This window comes from Trichosurus vulpecula, chromosome 1 (assembly GCF_011100635.1).
Source record: "Trichosurus vulpecula isolate mTriVul1 chromosome 1, mTriVul1.pri, whole genome shotgun sequence".
In the NCBI taxonomy this organism is placed as follows: Eukaryota; Metazoa; Chordata; class Mammalia; order Diprotodontia; family Phalangeridae; genus Trichosurus; species Trichosurus vulpecula.
The window spans coordinates 379,713,202-379,729,621 of NC_050573.1; the positions used below are offsets into that span (position 1 = coordinate 379,713,202).

General features: G+C 37.3%; 1 protein-coding gene across 1 annotated transcript in view; it reads right to left on the bottom strand.

Moving 5' to 3' along the window:
- Window positions 1–1,761: 1,761 nt before the first annotated feature.
- Window positions 1,762–16,420, bottom strand: part of SMAD2 (SMAD family member 2) — a 90,067-nt gene continuing 75,408 nt past the window's right edge. The window contains exons 8-11 of the mRNA XM_036756344.1: window positions 15,488–15,700; window positions 10,610–10,747; window positions 10,255–10,399; window positions 1,762–3,648 (exon numbers count right to left, since the gene is read on the bottom strand). Of these exons, the coding sequence (XP_036612239.1) occupies window positions 3,525–3,648; window positions 10,255–10,399; window positions 10,610–10,747; window positions 15,488–15,700 (620 nt within the window). The 3' untranslated portion in view covers window positions 1,762–3,524. The remainder of the gene's footprint in view (window positions 3,649–10,254; window positions 10,400–10,609; window positions 10,748–15,487; window positions 15,701–16,420) is intronic.

Below are 16,420 nucleotides of genomic sequence, written 5' to 3' on the forward strand. Positions count from 1 at the left end.
GATATAATTGGACAGGAAAGGCTAGGAAGAGCCTGAAAGATTAAAATGTTTAAAAGACAGGAGCTATACTGTATATGTGTTTCTAACCAAGGCCCCCACCTCTCCTTGCCATGGCCTAGTACAGTACTTTAGAAATAGCAGGCACTCAATCAATGTGTAGATGGATTGTTTTTTTTTTTTTAATCTCCTAAGTTCCTAAAGTATGTCAGGGCAACTTTGTTTTTTTTTGGCAGAGGAAGAGAACTCTATTAGGTTAAGCATAATGTTTTATTTTATCTTAATGGAAACATTAACTGCTTTTCACCTTAGTGAAAGTAATCAATAAATGGTATAATTCAGAATTATAAGAAAAAAGCAACATATTAAAGGAAATAAGAGGAATTTTATGGAAAGTTGGATTAATAAAGAACTGTATATTGTTCAGAGAAAGTATTTTAGAGAAAGAGAAAATATTAAATAATTTTTCAAAAACACAAACATGGGCAAATATAGGCTTACTTATAACACCGGAAAACTGTCATATTCCTTTCTATAGAACGATAGGAAGGCCTCCAAAATAGAGGGAACAGAAGGTATAATATGCTTGTACTTTAAGGGCTCTTCTTTTCCTACATGATATAAAAATATGACCAACAACAGTAAGTATACAACTACCTGGAATGTCATCCTTGGAAGCTAACCACTGAAGGTTAGTTATCATGGGCAAGAAAGGCAAGGGCAAAAAGTAACAGTGTTCCAAATGGTTGACTTAGGTCTGGTATGAATTCATATTTTTAACTAATGGCTGATATGATGAAATAGGGAACTTGATCACCCAGTTCATTCACTGATGCTAATAAGTCGGGGAGAAAATGCTAGCACCTTGGAGAATAAAATTCTAAATAATCTTGATATGTAAAAATATAATTCAGTAGAGAGGGAAATCTATTCCAAGTAGAAATAGTGCACTTAAAAGGTAAATTAAAAAGGCCACAACAAGAAGATAGTAACTAATCACTGGCTAGGCTCAAGAACAGCAAAAACTGAGACATAGTAGAAACAAATAAAATGAGACAGCAATGTATTTTCATTAAAAAGTTAACATGACACTGGGATATACTGTTCACAGAAGTGTAACTAACCACCACCATGAAGTAATTCCAATATACAGGTATGGTTGCTTCGTGCAACAGAGGTGTTTATAGAAAGTTCTGTGTAAAGCTTAATTTTATACAGGAAAATAATTCACTCCCATTAATTTCCATTACTCTGTAGAAATATGCTCCCCTGCTTAATATGTTGACAATGCCAGATGTTACTGTCTCACCTGGTATCAATGGCAATGTTTGCTAACGCTCCTGCCTCAACTACCAGTCCAAAGAAAGCTGTCAATCAGGTGAAGGAAAACTTTAGAAGCGTCTTGGGTTCCACTGGCATTAACAACAGCTCCTGATGGCAGCACAACAGCTCTGGCGCTGATCGCTTTAGAAGCTCATACCAGCTTCAAAGGTAGCAATTGCTAAAATAGGCTGAGTAGTTCAAAGCTGGAACCCCACTGTCGGCAGGAGGTCTGGGAGAGGCAGTGGCCACTGCAGCGTTATTACTGCAGTGATGGCAGCTTTAAAACAGTGGTGGTGACAGCTTTGGAAGCTATGGTAGCAGACTTGAGCAGCAAGGACTTCAAGTAGAGGAAAAATTGAACAGCCATAACAGCTGAAGCAGTGTTTTTACAGGCTGAGGACACTTGTCAAGCAAAACGAATCAGGGACTCATTCTCTCAGATTCTTCAATCTGCATCTTTGTAGAGCAAATCTTTATTTAAAACAAAAATCTGAATCTCAATTAAATGAGGTACTTAATAAGTACCATGCCAAATTTGCAGCTATGAACAAAAAGGTATATGGAAACCAGGGGAGCAAGAACAACCAAAAGTGATTAAAGAGCTGAGTTAGAAGCTAAGATCTCTTGGGAAATGAGGAAGAAAGCCTTTCCATTTCCATCAAGGATGGAACAGAAGGAAACACCTATAGTAAGAGAAATTAAAGTTAGATTAAGAAAGAATTATTTGCTGACATAAAGGAGTACCAAAGGAGCTTCTGGAATCTCCTTCCCTTGAGACTTTTAAATAAGATTAGGATAGACAACCACCTAAAATTCAGCGTTAAGTTCAATCCTGACTGTGGGCAATATGTAAACAAGAAAATCTGAGGCCCTTTCCAGCCCTTTAATTCTGCAGTTGTGTAATTTTAGAATGTGATGGAAACTGTAAATCTTTGAGTACAGCAAATCATAAAAACAATCCTTCTTTGCCGAGTGCTCCTCAGCCCCCCTCTTTCTAGACATTTTCTGAAGTGATTACGTTTATACAAGGCCCTTATTTCATAATGTACATAACACAATCTGGTAACTAATCAATATGAAACCACTCAAATCAAAAAATATGGTTTGTTACTGAAATATTTTGAAATACTTAAAAAAAATCAGTGTATTTAAACTTACACATTGAGTTTTTAAAAAAAGATAAATATACTGAAATAAATCTAGCTTATCCCTGAAAAAAATTATACTGCCACCTGTACATATGAGGTGCAAAGGATAAATCCATAAACTGCTAAGTTTGCACAAGTCAATTACTATTTGTCAAAATTTGTAGGACAAGGGGATTCACTAAATATGAATTTTAATTATACCCCAGAATTAACTTGTGCCAGCAGTATCAGTGCAACCATTACTGGCAACAGATGTCATGCTACGCTGTTTTGGTATAAGAATGATAGTGGGAGAAAGGAGGGAAGATAAGGAGGAGATTTAAAAAAACAACACATTGATGATTTCTAAAATAATGGCATTAACAGTAATTCAACCAAGCCCCACTGAACACACCAAAGGTCTAGGATTTCAAAAGGTTAACCCACTTTTGTTCCCCCACCAGTTTATTTTTGGTAAAAGTCAGGAAAAATCAGTTTTTGACAAGGAAAATCTGCTTCTTTATGACAAAATGAAGATCTGATTATATAAGTACATGTATATATGTGTGCATATATTTTAAAAAAACACAAAAATAATGGAAAAGTGGGGATAACAGCTTAAGTATTTGCAATTTTATGGAAGGTCTGCCTAAATCAAGAAGCAGTGCACACACACCTATTTATGGAAACTAAAAATGTATGAATAGCACAACAATACTGTGATATTGGAGATCATGATACATTACCTGTACACAACTATTTATGTAATTATTAATCCTTTGGGACACTCAGTTTTATGCCCAATAAGACACCATTAAGTCTTTAAAACCTCCCCTTCCTCCTTTCAGAAGAAGGTATTTCTATACACTAATTTTTCCATCTAATAGAGTAATAGGAAACAGAATCCACAAGGTGCTTTAAATGATGAGACCTCAAGTGCTGTTTTTTCTCTCTTGAATTTTTGGATAGTAAACAGTTCATGGAGACCACACAAAAATACTACGACAGACGAGCCGCTATCTTAAGTCTGTTGACAGGACTAAATATTTAGTCCACTGGAACTAGGATGTGAAGGTCTTATGACATGCTTGAGCAACGCACTGAAGGGGATCCCATCTGAGTTAATACTTTGTCCAACCATTGTAGGGGTCCATTCAGATGAAGTTCAATCCAGCAAGGGGTGCTTGTTACTGTCTGCCTTCTGTTGAAAAAAAAAAAGAGGGGGAGAGGTTACAAAATGCATGAAAAACTCAAATAACAAGACCACCCACTAAGTTCCATTAAGGTTGACATCCCTTTAAACACAACGGAATCTAAAAATAAAATGTATGGGATAACAGATTTAGAACTGAAGGGAACTTTAGTTTTATTTTACACAGGGAAAAACAGAGGTTCACACAGAGTGATGTAACAGAGCCATGATTCAAACTCAGGTTCTCTGATACCAATTCTAGCACTCTTTCCACTCCACTGCTTCATTTCATCTAGGATCAAAACAAACCGAACCTCAAATTCTTCTATCAACCATACAAGAGCCTTCTAATATCAATAAAGCCAGTGTGATACACTATAACTAACCAGGATCAGTTCCCCTACTAGTTCCTACTAATAAAATGGTAGTAAGGAAGAGAGCCTATGAGGAAGGAATTGATAGCAATGAACAACAAAAAGTCAAATCATAATCTGAGATTACATTCAAATCTTCTTCACTGTTGACACCTTAGTGCCCCCAACCAAAATTAATATCTCAAATAGTAAGATAATAAAACTAAGTAGATGTTCCAATTCCAACTATATCATGTAGAAAACATTGCTCCCCTAAAAGCTATGTTCATATGTGACCTCTGAGGTCACAGAGGCAGCTAGATTCAGTGGATAAAGCTTGGAGTCATGAGATCAAATATGGCCTCATACACTCATTAGCTAGGCAAGCCACTTAACCTCTGTTTGCCTCGATCCGCTGAAGATGGAAATGGCAAACCACTCCAGTTATCTCTGCCAAGAAAATCCCATAGACAGTATCAGCATGCCATCATAGTCCACAGGGTCACAGAGAGTCAGATGCAACTGAATGACTGAACAACAAAAGCCTCTGAGGCCACCTCCTCCAACCTAGGGAAGGAAAGAATCACCTTTGCCATATCACTGACAGCCGTTCGACTTCTGCTCGAACATATCAAGTAATAAATAGCTCCTTTCACTGACTGCTTTAACTTAAAAAACTTCATACTGAATAAAAAAAAAATCTTGTTTTTCTGTAACTTCTGCCTATTTATCCTAGTCCTGCCCTCTAGAGGTAGCCTTTTAATTGTTTGAAGACAGAAATCATCCCACCCGCACCATTTCTTCCAAGACCCACCAACTGCTTCTCATATGACATGATATCGAGACTCCTTAAAATCCTGGTCACAATCCTCCTTCTGAACACTCAGTCACTTGTCAATATTCTTCTTAAAATGTGGCACTGACAACTAAACAAAATCTCCCCGTTGTAGTTAGGTAAGTTCAAATGCAATATTCTTTCCACTGAACAAGTACTCTACTTCTTTAATAAAATTTAATATTACATTAGCTTTTTTCTTTAAACAAGCCAACAAAGACTAAAAACTTCTCAAAAGCTATACTAACAATACCAAGTCTTCCAAGTCATCCCTAACCTGGAAAAGCATAAACCCAATGAAGTTCATCTGTGAATCAGTTAATTAAGTTTGGAGAGATCCAGTACCAGGTTGGCAACAGAGAATGATTTTTTTGGGGGGTGGGGGGAAGGAGATGACAAGATGACATGAACTCTTAGAAACTATTGGCTAAGTTGTAGGGGGGAATACTAAATCTGTATCATTGTCTGAACCAAAAATCGGAAATTAAAGTGTTAATAAGATGAAAACGTTGGAAGGGACCTTAGGTGATCTAATCAAATTCCCTTCCTTTTACAAATAAGGTACTCTTTCTACTGTACTAGGAAGCCTGTGATGCTCCTCTCATATTGAGCTTTTGGGGAAGTGTTATCGAGTCAAAACTGCCCTAGTGATTTTTAAAATGTCAACAAAGAACTTTCATAATTCTTAATCACACTCAGTTTTAGAAGGGGATGAGAGGAGTGATATAGGCTACATTTATACTTTTTCAAAAGGGATACAAAAATTGTTGTTTTAAAGAACTGTGGCTATGGAACCAGCCCATCCTATTCTTTTCACTCCCTTCAAAAGCCCTAGGTCTACTCAGTTTCAGGTATTCCACATTTGCCAAGTTTCCTCTTCTTCCTTCCACTTGTCACCCAGATGCTTTCTGCCCCTACCTCTGCTTCACTCCATCTCACATGATGAAGTGGCCCTTCTCCTTTCCAAGGTCAGCCCCTACTACTTCAATCCTTGATCCCATTCCAAATCATCGCCTCCAACAGACTGAACTGTTATCTCCATTCACTTTATCTTCCAGCTCCTTTCTTTCTTTTTTTAGTTATAGAAACACTATTAATAGTTGGTTCTGCTACTGTAGATAAAATTAACATTTAAATTAGATCAATTACATTTTAATAAGTTTGAGGTTGCATAGGTATAAAAATATTTTTAAAAAATTTATTTTTAATTTATGGAACAAAACATATCATAAAACAACACTGATCTTCTGGCTAATTTCTTACTGCCTGCAAACACACTCATATCTTCCTATCCTGAAAAAAATTCTCTTGATCCACTTCTCTCTGCTAGCTATTGGTCCAGTATTTCTCCTCTCTTTTAAGGCTAAACTCCTCTAGAAGGCCTTCTATAATAGGTGCCTCCACTTCCTTTCCTTTCACTCTTCTCTTAACTCTCTATAACCTGGTCTCTGACTTCATCGTTTTACAGAAACTACTATGTCAAAGTTACAATCTCTTAGTTGACAAATCACACATCAAATGGCCTTTTCTCAACCCTCATCCTTCTTGACCTCTGCAGTTTCTGACACTGTCATTTTCTCCCTGATAATCTCCTCTCTCTATGGTTTTGTGAAACGGCTCTTACTCTTTACCTGACCAGTCCTTCTCCATGAATTCTGCTGGATCTTCATCCAAGTCATGCCAGCTAACTATGAGGGTCCCACAGAGTTCTGTCCTGGACTCGCCTCTCTCCTCTTTTTGAACTATGTGACTTTCTGAACTTGTTGACTCAGTTCCCGTAGATTCAATTGTCATCTCTATGCTGACATATCAAATCTACTGGAAGTACCCATAACATATGCCATTTTTATCACTGCTGACTACACTTGAATTTACTTTTAAAGCCAAATAACTGAATATTGTACAGCAGGAAAAGTCAGATTTTCTTCCTTCCTTATAAGTACTTAGCAATTTTTACTACATACACACACTTAAGGATATGCTGTACCATATAATTTCTTCCCATCATGACTGCTAAACTATTTCATCTACTACATTTGTATCTTCCAGCTTCTTCTTAATTTACAAACTTCCTAACAATGCTTTAAAAAAAAAAAAGGGTTGACTTTGGGGAGAAAATTGTAGATTCCATCATTTTGATTTCATTTTAAGGTTTGAACAGCTCGATTCAACTGTAAAATAAGAAACGTTAAATGTGTTCACAGCTACAAATTTTACAAAGGAAACAATTAAAAGGAAGTAGAAATAAAACTGGATCATAAAGTAGATTTTACCAGCATACTTACTTTACTAATTCAAGGAGCCATGATTTCTGTCAGTGTTAGTACTCCTTTTGGCACAGACCCTTTCCTAACTCAGGCCTGTCCTTGGATGAAAGACATACATACAGTCCCACCACTGAGACTGTACTTGAAACCTCTCCAGTTTTGTAGGATATGCCTGAACTTGTGTTCTCTATGCACAGCCTTGGAGAACCCCAACTTAATCTCTATGCCATGATAAGATATCAGAACAGTATTCTGGTGGAGGTTTCAACAGAGAATATATAAAATTGGAACACAATTAAAAGTCCTCACAACAATTTTCACATTTCTAGAATATAACTAGTATACAATTCCTAGAATAAAAGCCAAAGAGACTTCAATCAAAAGTACCAAACTAAAATAAATAATATACAAAAAAAATTTCGCCACCACAATTAGTAATGCTTATTCAGAGAAGGAAAAAAGGATAGTTCCAATTATTTTCTTGTACTAGAAATCTACTGAATCAATTCTTTTTTCTTTAACTTTGCCTCCATCTGCATTGAGACTCCATAATTCTTTCTCTGGATGTGCCTAGCTTTTTTCATCATGAGTCTTTTGGAGCTGTCTATCAAAGTTGGTCCTTACAGATACCTTGTGTCTGTAATCACATATAATGTTCTCCTGGTTCTGCTCCCCTCACTCAGCATCAGATCATGTAGGTCTTTCCAGGTTATTATGAAGTCTGTATCTTCCCCATTTCTTACAGCACAATAGTATTCCATTACATTCATATACCACAACTCGTTGAGCCATTCTCCAATTGATGGGCATCCCCTTGATTTTTCCAATTCTTTGCCACCACGAAAAGAGCTGCTATAAATATTTTTGTACATACAGATTCCTTTCCCACTTGTATGATCTCTTTGAAATACAGCCCTAGAAGTGGTATTGCTGGGTCAAAGGGTATGACCATTTTTGTAGCCCTTTGGGCATAGTTCCAAATTGCTCTCCAGAATGGCTTGATCAGTTCACAACTCCACTAATAACGTAACAATGTTCCAACTTTCCCACATCCTCTCCAGTATTTATCATTTTCCTGTTTTGTCATGTTAGCCAAAATGTTAGTACCTAAGAGTGGTTTTGATTTGCATTTCTCCAATCAACAGAGATTTAGAGCATTTTTTTCATATGACTATAGGTATCTTGAATTTCTTCCTCTAAAAACTGCCTGTTCATATCCTTTGACCATTTCTCAATTGGGGAATGACTTGTATTCCTACAAATTTGACTCAGTTCCCTGTATATTTTAGATATGAGGCCTTTATTAGAGACACTGACTGTAAAGAGTCTTTCCCAATTTTCTGCTTCCCTCCTGATCTTTGTTGCATGGGCTGTTTGTACAAAAACTTTTCTATTCAACATAATCAAAGTTATCCATTTTGCATTTTGTAATGCTATCTCTTGTTTGGTCATGAATTCTTCCCTTTCCCATAAATCTGACAGGTAAACTATTCCCTGCTCTCTCAAATTGCTTATAGTATCAGCCTTTATTCCTAAATCATGAACCCATTTTGACTTAATTTTGGCATACGGTGTAAGATATTGGTCTATGCCCAGTTTCTGCCATACTATTTCCCAGTTTTCCCAGCAATTTTTTGTGAAGTAGTGAATTCTTAACTCAGAAGCTGGATTCTTTGGGTTTATCAAAGAACAGATTGCTACAGTTGTTGACTATTGCGTCTTGTGTACCTAATCTATTCCACTGATCCACCACTCTGCTTCTTAGCCAACAACAAAGTAGTTTTGATGACTGCTGCTTTATAATACAGTTTAGTATCTGGTATGTCTAGGCCACCTTCCCTAGCATTTCTTTTCATTAATTCCCTGGATAATCTGGACCTTTTGTTCTTCCAGATGAATTGTTATTATTTTATCCAGCTATGTAAAATAATTTTTTGGCAGTTTGATTGGTATGGCACTGAATAAGTAAATTAATTTAGGTAAAATTGTCATTTTTATCATATTAGCTTAGCCTAACCACAAGCAACTGATGTTTTTCCATTTATTTAGACCTGACTTTATTTGTGTCAAAAGTGTTTTGTAATTGTGTTTCTATACGTCCTGGGTTTGTCTTGGCCGGTGGACTCCCAAATATTTTATAGTATCTACACTTTAAATGCAATTTCTCTTTCTCTTGCTGTTGGGCTTTGTTAGTAATATACAGGAATGCTGAGGATTTATGTGGGTTTATTTTATATCCTGCAACTTTGCTAAAGTTGTTTATTATTTCAAGTAGTTTTTTACTTGAATCTCTAGGATTCTCTAAGTAAATCATCATTATTATCTGCAAAAAGTGATAACTTAGTTTCTTCTTTGCCTATTCTAATTCCTTCAATTTCTTTTTCTTCTCTTATTGCTGAAGCTAACATTTCTAGTACCAAATTGAATAATAGGGGTGATAATGGACATCCTTCTTTCACCTCTGATCTTAGTGGGAATGTATCTAGCTTATCCCCATATATATAATGCTTGCTGATGATTTTAGGTAGATACTACTTATAATTTTAAGGAAGGCTCCATTTATTCCTATGCTTTCTAGTGTTTTTAATAGGAATGGGTGTTGTATTTTGTCAAAAGCTTTTTCTGCATCTACTGAGGTAATCACGAATCAATTCTTTTAGAACTCTGTTATAGGCCAGGAATTTTAAGCTCTTCAGTGAAGGAGGAGGGAAGGGAGAGGAATGGGAATACACATTTATATAGTTCCTGCTATGTACCAGGAACTGTGCTAAGTACTTTCAACAATATTAACTCATTTGATCCTCACTTATTATTCCCATTTGACAGCTGAAGAAACTGAGGAAAACAGAGGTTAAGTGATTTGACCAGGGTCACATAGCTAGTAAGTGTTTCAGGCTGAATTTGAACAAGCTCTCCTGACTCTAGGCCCAGTGCTTGATCCACAGTGTCACCAGCTCATAGAGACAGCTGCCTCTACGCAATGGCAACTGACCTCAAATTTCATTCTTGTAATGAAAGATTCCACAATTCTAAGAAATGCTGACAGAACAGCCTTTTCAGATTTAACAAATACAAAGGAAACCTAAACATAAAGAAGAAAGTAGAAGAATAAGAAATAATTTTAACACTGAGACTAATAAAGAAAATAACTATTTCATACCTGTATTCTGCTCCCCAACCTTTGACAAAACTCATTCTTATGGTGCACATTCTAGTTAGCTGGTACACGGCTTCAAAACCCTGATTCACAGATTGAGCCAAAAGAGCAGCAAATTCCTGGTTATTGAAGATCTTTAGATTACAGCCTATGATGAAAATAATTAAAATAAATTCTGTAAAAAGATAGCCAATTATTTACAGTCAATATTTCTGAGAATTCAAATACATCCAAAGATTTCAAAATAACCATGGTGTAAAAATAATCTAATTTTATAGTTGTCAGGGATAAGAGCAAAATGAAAGATTTAACATAAGAGATTAACCTGCTTTATAGTATTAGAGGTATATAATCTTACCTGGTGGAATTTTACACACTGTTGCAGGATGCCAGCCATATCTCTGATTACAATTTGGACTCTGAACAAAGATTGCACTATCACTTAGGCATTCAGCAAAAACTTCTCCACCAATGTAATACAAGCGTACTCCTCTTCCTAAAACAAAATTAAAATCAGTTGTATTTTGTCATATCCTATTGTGAACTTGGTAAAGTTTACCGTATGAAGGTTTTTTCATGATATTTCTGACAGTGAGAGGGATACACTATAATTTACTGTTTCTTTTAGTTACAGAAAGGCAGTTAATCAACCATTTTATCTGCTAACACTAAAAAAAAAGGGGGAAGTAAAGTATATAATTTGAGGAATTGGTATGAGGGGTAGTATGTGAAAAGAGACACATTTCCTGACTCTTGAACTCACATTTCTGTAATACTTTAAGGTACAACTCAAACAGTATTTTAATAAATACTATACTAGGATCTATCATATGTAACGTGCTAAATAATGAGAAGCGGAATGAGCTGGTAGATAAAGTCACTCAGACTTGGGTTCAAGGCCTATTTCTGACACATACCAGTTCTATGATCCTGATCAAGTCAGTTGATCCCTCAATGCCTCAGGCAACACTCAAATACGCTTAAATTTCAGAACAAGCATCAATTTGCACTGATCAGAAGCGTTTCCTATACCAATGGAATAACAGGTATAGAGCCCTCCCTCCCCCTTCAAATATTCAACAAATTGCCAAATACCAAAAGTAAAGCATCTTGCCCCCAAGGAGCTTATATTCTACTAGAGAAAGAGAAAAAGACAAGATATAGAAATAAGTAAAGAAAATCTGAAGACAGAGACAGGGGTGACCATAAAGGCTGCTGGGAGCAAGTAGGACCTGAGCTGTATCTTAAAGGAGAAGCAAGATTTAGAAAAGCCAAATTAAAAACCAGCCCCAGCCCCCTAGCTTCCAGACTTCTTTGATACAGAGAAAGTCACCAACTGTAATTCTTCCAATAAGATAGAAATCCACTGGGACTTACTATCTGCCCTATCCTTGAGCTTTCCAACACCTCCATTGTAGATACTGACATCTGTTCTGTTGCAGCACCTTGATGATCCACAAACCTATTTTCCAAACCTGGATAGCTTACGATCCCAAGACCACAGCCATCAGCCCTGGCCTTAAAGCCAAAGGACCATGAGGTTTTTCCATTCCTCCTGCAGCTGAGCAGTCTTCCTCAAATGGGGACTCCTTGAGTAGGAAATGTCTTGCTTTCTATTTGTATCCCATCACATATTAAGCAATTAATGCCTTTTAATTCATCCACTCATCCAGGTTGCACAACTTATAAAAATATAAAGAGGCAGGAGATGGAATGACAAGTTCAAAGTGGTCTACAAATGTGGCTAGAATATGGACTAGGTAAAGCAGCAACAATGTGAACTAAGGCTGGAGGCAGATGACAATCAGATGGTGGAAACTTAAGTGACAAGATGAGGAATTTACATTTTATCCTAGAAAAGGGAGACACCAAGAAGCAACACCACCACAGAATCTCAGAGTTGGATGGACCTTTAAGATCATCACGTACACCTCTAGACGAATAAGAATCCTTTCTACAACATACCCTGACAAATAGGCGTTACATCTTTGTTTCTAAGACTTCTAGGGAAGAACCTATTTCTTCCCAAGTTAGTGTATTATTCCACTACTGGATAACTCTTACATGCTGTTTCACTTCAACCAGGGTGTACCTTCTTTGAGGGCAGAGACAGCTTTTGCATTTGTGTCCACAGTGCTTAACACAGTGTCTGCTGGCACACAGTACTGGCTTAAGAAATGCTTGTTGAATCATATCAAGACTAAACTTACTTATATGCAGCTTCCATCCACTGTGCCACATGGCACAGTCCAGAGAAAGAGGTCATCAAGTCCATGCTCTTATGATCATGATGGAGGTGACCATCAAGGTGGCACTGAGACAGCAGGATGGCACCAATTCCAAGAACATTCTACTCACTTCTCATCATCAGTGGAGTTATTCCCATCTCCTGACTTTTCTCTTATGATTATGAAATTTTCCGACATTCTCTGATGCCGATAATCCCAAGATGCCTGAAAATAAATCACCCCATCTTCCAACCACTGCTGTCCAGTCTCATAACCCTCACCCATCTACTTCAACTCTATGCCTCCAACTTCCCACTTGGCTCCCCTTCAATTGTGCTCTCTGGAATTTCAGTTCCATAATTAACAAAATTTTCTTCATTTTGGATCTCTTTCTTCCATTCTCAACCCATCTTGGGTATTCATAGAAACTCCCCCTCTATACCCCAAGACAAGGTATCCCCGGTCAGAGATCAGAATACTGCTTGTTCCCCATTACCACTTCCAGATTGTTCCTCTACAGCTATTACTCAGCAACCTCTAGGTTCATTCTATTCAAATTTATCGCTGAATCTACTTATTGGTAGCTGTTATCTACTGGTCACCAGGTCATCCTCTTTCCTTTCTCATGAAGTTTAGTACCTCATATGTCAGGACTATTGTCTCTCCCTACTCCAATATATGATCCACTCAATTTCCAAAGTGATTTTCCTGAAATGCATATATGACTATATGATATCCCTACTCACTAAACTCCAATGGGTGGTTCTCTATTATCTACAGGACCAAATATAGTATCTTCCACTTACCATAAATTTACAACCTTTACAACCTGTTCCCTTCCAACTTTTTGAATCTCCTTACACTTCATTTCCTCGCACACCAACTCTGTGATCCAGCTATACATGACACTTCATCTCCTATGTTCCCTTTCACTGGCTGTCCCTGCATCCCTAGAATTTCTCCTTCCTTACCTCTGCCTCCTAGGATTCCTTCCAAGATTCAGCTCAAATCCCACCTTCTAAAAGAAGACCTATCCTGGTTCCTCCCCCACCCCCATCCTCTCTGGGCTTTGCTTATGACTTTCAGGACTCTAATACAATCTCAACTTCCCTCTCATCCTGTATCTTCCATTAGCTCCTGCAAAGTGCTCACCTTGGAACACATTCCTCCACCTCTATGGCTTTCTTCTCCACCTCCATTCTGGGGGAGGGGTCTAGGCTGGCCATTGTTCATTACCTTCTGGGTTCCGCTTTTAACTCTCGAGAATTTGATGCTATACCTGCCCGCAGGTAATTCTTCCCCCCCCCCCATCTTTTTAGCTCCTTTTTGTATGTTGTCATCTTCTATTAGAACGTAAGCTCCTTAAGGGCAGAGACTATCTTTCTTTTTGCTTTTATTTATATCCACAGTGCTCAGTATAGTTCCTGCAACATAATAAGCAGTTAATAAATGCTTCTTGTCCTACTTCAAGCAATCTTCCTTCTTCTATCTTTCTCCTCCCATTCTAAGGCAAGTTGCTAGAATAAGCTGTCTGAACTTTTTCTCCCCTGCATCCAGCTCTCTTCTCAACTCTCTGCAATCTGGCTTCTGACCCCATCAATGAGCTAAAATTGCTCTACCAATGATTTCTTAAATGACTAGCTACTAGCTGTTTAACTCTAGGTAGGTTGTTTAACCACTGTTTCAGTTTGCTCAACTGTAAAATGAGGACTAATAGCACCTAGCCCCGCCTCCTCCCAGGCATGTTGTGAGGATAAAATGAAATAGTATTTTTACAAGTACTTGGCACAATGCCTAACAAAGAGTGGGCACTCAACAATGGCTTGTTCTCCTTTCTCCCCTTTCCAAATATAATGGTCTTTTCTCAAGCCTCATCCTTCTTTGACATGAATGTAGCACTTAACAATATTGATTGACCTCTCTCCTCCTGAATATTCTCTCCTCTGAGTTTTTATGATAACCCCCTTCTAGAAAATAAGCTTATTATTTGTTTTTAAACGTTCATTTAAAAAATTTTGAGTTTTAAATTCTCTTCCACTAAGGCTTAGAGAGAAAAACTTCATAATTTAGTTTCCTGAATCCAGACTCCCCTCCCTCCCCAATTTTATGTCACTCTCCCATTCCAAGAAGTTTCAGTAGCCCCCTAGAACATCTAGGATAAATACAAACTCCTCTATTTGTCAATTAAAGCCCCTTTGGGCTTTAATCTGGATACAACCTGTCTATCTAGACCAATTCCATCCACATCAATCTTTCATACGTACTCTACATTCCAGACTAACTGGCCTGCTTACTATTTTCCATGTATGCCATTCCAGCCCCCCATCCATGCCTTTGCAGAGGCTGACGGTCTGTCCTTGATGTCTGGAATGTTTCCCCTTCTTGCCTCCTCTAGCTGGAATACTTAGCTCAGCTCAAGTGACACTTCTTACAAGAGGCCTTTTCTGACCTCCCCACTTCCCCATAATTTCTTTTCATTTGCATAGATTTTTACATTTATCTATGCATGTGTAGTTTCATCACAGTAAGCTCCTTGAAGTCAGGAACTGTTACATTTTTGTCTCTGAAGCTACCTGGCAGAGTAGAATCATAATCTATGTTTGTAAAACTGAATTGAGTTGAAATCCTTGTAAAGAACAAGTGTCAATAAGAGATTATCAACAAACCTTTGAGGTACATTTTTAAGACTTAGCCCAAGTCCTCCACAAAGGACAAACACCGACAAATAAATGAGTACGTATGTACCTGGGGGCTGAGTTATGCCTGATATACAAAGAAACAAGAAAATTAATTGGCTGTTTGCATATACTCTTTTTGCAATGGCACACTCTAGCATGTTTCCAATACCAATGCACAGGACTAGCTTAGAAAGTGCCACAGAATTCTCTGCTATTGTAGGCCAGAGTAGCACAGTTTACAATCAGTAACAACATAGTGACTGACCCCAATCACAAGTACCCAGGTAAGTCAAGATTACTTTCTATAGAAAAAAAGAAGATAATAAATACCTATATGCCGTCTTGTCATTTCCACTGTAGCATTTCGGTTAACATTGGAGAGTAAACCTAAGCAAAATCTCTCTGAATTTGATGGATCTGTAAATCCATCTACAGTCAATGAAGGCTGTGATGCATGGAAGGTTTCTCCAACCCTCTGATTTAGCTCATAATATGCTATTGAACACCAAAATGCAGGCTCTGAGTAAGTAACTGGCTGCAAATCTGCCAAAAAAAAAAGAGGAAGGGAGAGATAAAACTAATTAATTCCTAAGACAACAATGTAAAACAATAAACAGTAAGCATAAGTATCTTTACCAAAACAAACATAACAGCACTAGTAACATGTGATGAACATGTATTTACAATATGGTTCCATTTCCCATAAGTCATACCAGAATTTCCTTTTCAGACCTGTCTCAATTTACTCAGTCATCCAATCTTAAAACCCCATCTCTTCATTTTGGATCACTTTTCTACTGATAGTTCTAGCCAAACACTGCTTAAAATTTTTCACTTTTATAATTGCTGAAATTTTTTACATTGTCAGCTGAGAATGAATGCTCACCAGCAAGTACCAAAAAACAAGGGAAGCTACAATAGAAAAAAGCACTGGTTTTGAGACAAGATTCTGTTTGTAACTTGCCACTAGCTAGCTATGTGACTTTGGGCAAATTCACTTACTTGTGCTTTTTGTCCTCATACGTAAGCTAAGATAATCACTAAGGTCCTATCCAGCAATAAGATTCTGTGATTTCTACAGCTAGTGGCCAAATGAGCTAATTACCTGAATACATACCTCGATTTTGTATTTCTGAATTTTCACTTTAACAATTTGTGTTTCTATTATAGGTAACAAAAGTAAAATTAATAGAGGCAATTTTTGGTGCAAAGGGTTGGGGAAGGCAAAGAGCAGAAAATCTATTTAGAAAATTAGTTCAAAAC